This window comes from Chrysochloris asiatica, unplaced genomic scaffold, assembly GCF_000296735.1.
Source record: "Chrysochloris asiatica unplaced genomic scaffold, ChrAsi1.0 scaffold00028, whole genome shotgun sequence".
Classification (NCBI taxonomy): Eukaryota; Metazoa; Chordata; class Mammalia; order Afrosoricida; family Chrysochloridae; genus Chrysochloris; species Chrysochloris asiatica.
The window spans coordinates 3,308,786-3,315,298 of NW_006408546.1; the positions used below are offsets into that span (position 1 = coordinate 3,308,786).

Sequence of the window (6,513 nt, forward strand, 5' to 3'; positions counted from 1 at the left end):
CCCAGGATCGAACATTGTTTCGTTCTGCTGTGCATGGAGTCGCTATGAGTCGGTTCCGACTCGATGGCACCTGACAACAACAACAACAACAACATGGGAAGAAACAGTGAAAAATTCCTTTTCGTCAGTCAAAACAAGGCCAGGGGCAGAGTATGGAACAGATAATCAATTGCTCATATACAAGTTCAAACTGAAGTTGAAGAATATTAAAACAAATACACGAGAACCAAAATATGACCTTAAACATATCTCAACTGAGTTTAGAAATCATCTCAAGAACAGATTTCATACATTGGACACTAATGACTGAAAACCAGAAGAGTTGTGGGATGACATAAGAATATCATACAAGAAAAAAACAAAAGGTCATTAAGATGACAAAAAAGAAGAAATGCAGAAGAGACTCTGAAACTTGCTCTCTAGCATAGAGACGCTAAAGCTAATGGGAAAAATGATGAGCTAAAAGAGGTGAACAGAAGATTTCAAAGGGCTACAGAAGAAGGCAAATTCAAATATTATAATGAAATGTGCAAAGACCTGTAGATAGAAAACCAAAAGAAAAGAACATGCTCAGCAATTCTCAAGCTGAAAGAACTGAAGAAAACTTTCAAGCCTCAACTTGTAATAGTGGAGGATTCTATCTGCAAAATATTGAATGACACAGAAAGAATCAAAAGAAGATGGAAGAAATACATAGAATTACTGTACAAAAAAGAAATGGTCACTATTGAACCATTTCAAATTATTTCACATGAACAAGAGCCAGTGGTACTAAAGAAAAATAGCAAGGTTCACTGGAGGCATAGGCAAAACAGGAAAGCTCTGGGAATTGATGGAGTAAAAATTGAACTCCTTCAACAAACTGATGCAGCACCGGAAGCACTCACTCATCTATGCCAAGAAATTTGGAAGACAGCCACCCGGACAACTGACTGGAGGAGATCCATATGTGTATCCATTCCAAAGAGAAGTGACCCAACAGAATGTGGAAATTTACCAACAATACCATTAATATTACATGCAAGTAAAATTTTGTTAAATGTAATTTTAAAATGACTGAAACAGTACATTGACAGAGAACTGACAAAGGTTCAACCCAGATTCAGATGAGAACATGGAACAAGGGGGTATTATTGCTGACATCACATGGATCATGGTTGAAAAAATACTAGCAATATGTTTACCTGTGCTTTATTGACTACATAAAGGCTTTTGATTGTGTGGATCATGACAAGCTACGGACAACTTTGCAGAGAATGAGCATTCAGGAACACTTTATCGTTCTCATAAGGAACCTGTACATAGACCAAGAGGCAGTTGTTTGAACAGAACAAGGGGACAATGAACGGTTTAAGATCAGAAAAGATATGCACTAGGATTGTATTATTTCACCATACTTGTTCAATCTGTATGCTGAGCAAATAATCCGAGAAGCTAGATTTTATAAAGGAGAACATGGCATCAGGATTGGAGGAAGACTCATTAACAACCTGCAGTATGCAGATGATACAACCATGCTTGCTGAAAGTGAAGAGAACTTAACATACTTACTGATGAAGATCAAAGACATCAGCCTTCAGTATGAGTTGCACCTCAGTGTAAAGAAAACAAAAATCCTCACCACTGGACCAATAAATAACATCATGATAAATGGAGAAAAGATTGAAGTTGTTGAAGACTTCATTTTGCTTGGATCCACCATCAACACTCATGGAAGCAGCAGTCAAGAAATCAACGACATTAGGCAAGACCTCTTTAAAGAGTTCAGTAGCAAAGATGTCAGTTTGAGGACTAAGGTGTGCCTGACCCAAGCCATGCTGTTTTTAATAGCTTCAGATTCTTGTGAAAATTGGATGATAAATAAGGAAGACCATAGAATTGATGCATTTGAGTTATTGTGTTAGAGAAGAATATTAAAACTACCATGCACTGCCAGATGAACAAACATATTTGTGTTGGAAGAAGTACAACCAGAATGCTCCTTAGAAGCCAAGACAGCCAGAGTTTAACTCTTATACTTTGAACATATTATCAGGAAAGACCTGTCCCTGGAGAAGGACGTCATGTTTGGTAAAGTGTAAGGTCAGCAAAAAAGAGGGAGACTCCCAATGAGATGGATTGGCACAGTGGCAGCAGCAATGGGTTCAAGCTTAACAATGACTGTGAGTTTGGCACAGACCGAGCAGTGTTGCATTCTGTTGTGCATAAGGTCACTATGAGTCAGAACCAACTCAACATCACCTAACAACAACAACAACATTACTTTAATGCTTTTTTCTATCCCAGCTATTGAATTAGGTTGGAATTAGGGATTAAAGGTCATCTCTGGATTTTGGAACATTTCACACTAGATTATGTCCTATTTACTAGCTAGCCACCAGTACTTTCCTCATGAAAAAGTAGATTTGTTGGAGGCTCACTGATAAACAAGAGTTCTAAACAAACAACTCTGCAGTGTCAAAAACTGCATGCTTGCTCTGCCATAAGCTACTCTTGTGCTCTTAAATGAGTCACTTAACCTCTTAATTCCATTTCTACATCTATGAAATTTGAATAATTCCATAGGTGATCATGAATATGAACTGTGCTATTATAATCCAAAAGAAGTTATAAAATAATATTTCTCAACACAAATGTGAAATTAATGTCTGTAGCCATGCCATTGTTGTTGGTTGCTGTTAAGAAGATTCCAACTCATGGTAACTTCATGTGTTACAGAGTAGAACTGCCCCCAAGGGCCTTCTTGGCTGTAATCCAAATAGGTAAAAACTTGGTAGTAAAACAGTTAGGAACTCAGTTGTAACCAAAAGGTTGACAGTGCAAATCTACCCAGTGACTCCCTGGAGAAAAACCAGACTATTTGTTTCAATAAAGATGACGGCTTAGGATGTCCTATAAGACAGTTCTACTCTTGTTACACAGGGTTACAATTAGTCAAAATCTGCTCTATAGCACACAACAACCAGTCTTGACAGAAGCAGACTGTCAGACCTTTTCTTCCACATTACCATTTGGTGGATTCAAACCACCCATATTTAGGTTATTTGTGCCATTTGTGCCACCTAGGGACCTGTTAATTTAGGAGTACTAAGATAGTACAGGAGTCCTGATGTGGTGCTGTGGGCTAATGCACCAGATTGCAAAGCCATTTGAACTGCAAGGTCAGCAGTTCAAGCTCACCAGCTGCTCCTTGGAAGCCCTATACAGGGTCACTATGGGTCAGAACCAACTCTACAGCACTTAACAACAGCAACAACAAAGATAGTACAAATACCTTGACATGGGTGAGTACTTTATTCTGATTGTGTTGAAGAAACTTTTAGCCTTTAGTGACTATATCTAATCTATTGGCACTTCTTACCTTTTTCTTCTGAGTAGCTTTCAGGATCTTTTCAAGTGAATCACACCAACTATTAAAATCTGAACACACTATTATCTTTCCCCCATCTCACTGTTTTCCTTCATTGTGAGGACCAATTAGTGATGATATCTTCTTTTAATACATCCCAATTTACTACTAGTAGAACAATTTAGTAAAGCAATTGAAGTGTTTGGGTAAAGGAAACATTTATGATTCGTAGGAGAAATTAATTCATTTTTTCTTATTGCAGTTTGCAAACTTCAAGAAGCTGATGTGGTTTTCCTTTGTGATGGTTCAGATAAGGTATCTCTTCCAGAATTTGCTACCATGAAAACTTTCTTGTCAGGCTTAATTGATAATTTTGATACTCAGTCTGGAAGAATAAAAATTGGGATTGCTCAATTTGGGAGCCGCTATCAAGAAATTGTTGATTTGGAAAGCTCTTTGAATAGAACCAAGATGCAGATTCACATTCAAACTATTGACAGAAGCGAAGGGAATCCACGAATTGATACTGCCCTTCAACATGTGAGGTCTATGTTTGATTCTTCTGCTGGTGGGAGACGAAATGCTGGCGTCCCTCAAACTTTGATTATTATCACATCTGGGGATCCACTATATGATGTGTCAAATGCAATCAAAACTCTGAAAGACTATGGAATTTGTATTATAGCTTTGGGAATAAAAGGTGCTCATAAAGAACAACTTCTGCAAATAACAGGCAATTCTGAAAAAATTATCACTTATTCAGACTTCAATAAATTAATGGACAAGAATGTGAAAAAAAGAATGGTTCGTGAAATCTGCCGGAGCTGCGGGGACAGCAGTAAGTGTTCCCTTGCTCATTATTTGGTTTTATTCTATTGTAACTTCCCACTTTCCCATTTCACAATGGTGCTTTATAGACAAAGTCAAGCAGGATATGTATTTAGAAGAGTATTCAGTGAGAGTAAATAGAATGAAGGAATCTGGGGTAAGTAAACCAATGAAGCTTAGTGATGGCTGAAAGAGGCATTGGCATGTGTCCTCAAGTAAGCCCTTCCCTTCACATGAAGCAATCCAGTGTCCATGCTCCTCATAGAAGCTGGGACTCAGTCTCCGATTTCTACTCTTGCCAACGCAGGAAGAATTAAGGCAATGCTTGACAACCAGTAGGCATTAAATTCATAAGTATTTACTGATTGAAAAATTCTTGATTTAAATTTTGTTAAATTATCTTGTAAGGGGACTCTCTGTGTGCATATCTGTGTATGCATTTCCTTCATTTAATGATGAAATTCATATAATCATAAAATACTAAAGATTGAATGGTCCTTATGGATTATTTCATCTGGAAACTACAAACTCAGATGGCTGCAAAGTCCAGGTTAGTAATCTGAATGAGTCTGAAGGAAAGTGAAATGAGGAGCAAAGGCCCACCAATGGAGGATGTCTTTTCTATCCAGTGTTGACAACTGGTAAAATTAGCTGACAACATTTAAAAACTGAGCAATTGTACCGAGCACTAGAAATGTAGATTTCAGGCTTTTCCAACTCTAGCTGACCCATCCACATCATTCACCTTGTCTTTGCAGCCATTTGAGTTTGTGACCTCGAGATTTAATAATCCCTTAGGACAATACAAAATATCTTTAGGATTTGTGGCTATCAGAATGTTGTCATTAAAAGAAGCACACACGCACACAGAGCCAGTCACACTAAGAATGAGACTAAACCACAGATTGAGCTTTGAATCGCTAGTGGGGCTTGCAGTTGTGGGGACAGCCACAGCAGCTGTGTAATATGCTGGTAGAATAGTCAGCATAATTTTCTGGAATATATTTTGGTGATAGATACCTTCTGGCCCTTCCTTACTCCTGTATATTTACTAATCTGGCCTGTTTCCTTTGGTCTCCAGATTGCTACATTGATGTAGTGGTGGGGTTTGACATTTCCACCCTCCTGGAGGGACAGCATTTATTCCACGAGAACTCCCGGCTGGAATCCTACCTCCCAGGCATCTTAGAGGATATTAGTTCCACCAGGGGGGTGAGCTGTGGGGCAGGTGCAGAGACCCAGGTGAGCGTGGCCTTTAAAGTGAACAATGACAGAGAATTCTCCTCCAAGTTCCAAATCTACCAGAAAGCAATATTTAACAGGCTGAAACAGGTCACTGTTAATGGACCAACTCATCTGACTGTCGACTTCCTGCAGTCATTGTGGAACACATTTGGAACTGCATCTGAATCCCGAGGACAGGTACCCACGTCATGTCCTCTCCCCTATTTGTCTCTGCATTCTTCCGTTTGTTTCTCTCTCACCAGCAATGTATTTAGTTTTCACATCACCCCATTTTCTGCTTTCCTCTTGCTCTAGGTACTCCTCATCTTTTCAGATGGCCTTGACGGCTCTGACATCAAAAAACTTGAAGATCAATCAGACAAGCTCAGAGAAGCAGGTACGGAGTTGAACTTGTTAACAATGGAGCATGGAATTTTTCAAAAAAGTCTGATTGTGCTCAAGGTCTTGGCCTTTGTGTGTTCACTTATAGTAAATGCTGTTGGTATCCTGTCCAGATCCCCTGTACCAGCCAGCACACGCAACCCTCAAATGTTGCAAATGCTCTTACTAAATGCATATCTGTGATCTCTAAAGAACACTTGTCCTTGATTGACCTGGACCAGGTAGACTGGGCATGCCTGGAGGAGAGGGCTTATACCATACCCACGTAGAGAGGCGATCAATGATACAGAGATATTGTCCCCTGGCTTCAAGTGGGACAGGTGTGGCACAAATTAAAATCCAGAGTCCTTCAAGGCAAAGACTTTACTGAGACACATTTGTTCACAACTTTCCTGACTCTCCCTCAATAAATCACATTGACCCAAACCCCAAATTCCTCTCTTAGATTCTGCTTCCAGGGAACCTGACTAAGACACCTCCTATTTCTAATTATCCATGTGAGAGAAAGCAGTGCGGATTTGAGAAAGCACTTCTCACTCTACATGCTCCACACCATAATTTCAGACAGCATTAGAAGCTAAATGCAGATGTTAAGAGCACTTTGGAGTAACCAGAGACATCACTGATTGGCAGATGAGATATATTGTTTGACACTTCTTTGGTGTACCCCCTGACTACCCTATGGAGTTCAGCTTCCAGGCAATCTCCCT

The 6,513-nt window shown here is 39.4% G+C and overlaps 1 protein-coding gene across 1 annotated transcript in view; it reads left to right on the top strand.

Moving 5' to 3' along the window:
- The window catches only part of COL6A5 (collagen, type VI, alpha 5), a 135,789-nt gene that overhangs the window by 26,350 nt on the left and 102,926 nt on the right, over nucleotides 1–6,513 (top strand). The window contains exons 7-9 of the mRNA XM_006846633.1: nucleotides 3,612–4,187; nucleotides 5,259–5,599; nucleotides 5,717–5,798. Coding sequence (XP_006846696.1) covers nucleotides 3,612–4,187; nucleotides 5,259–5,599; nucleotides 5,717–5,798 — 999 coding nt within the window. The remainder of the gene's footprint in view (nucleotides 1–3,611; nucleotides 4,188–5,258; nucleotides 5,600–5,716; nucleotides 5,799–6,513) is intronic.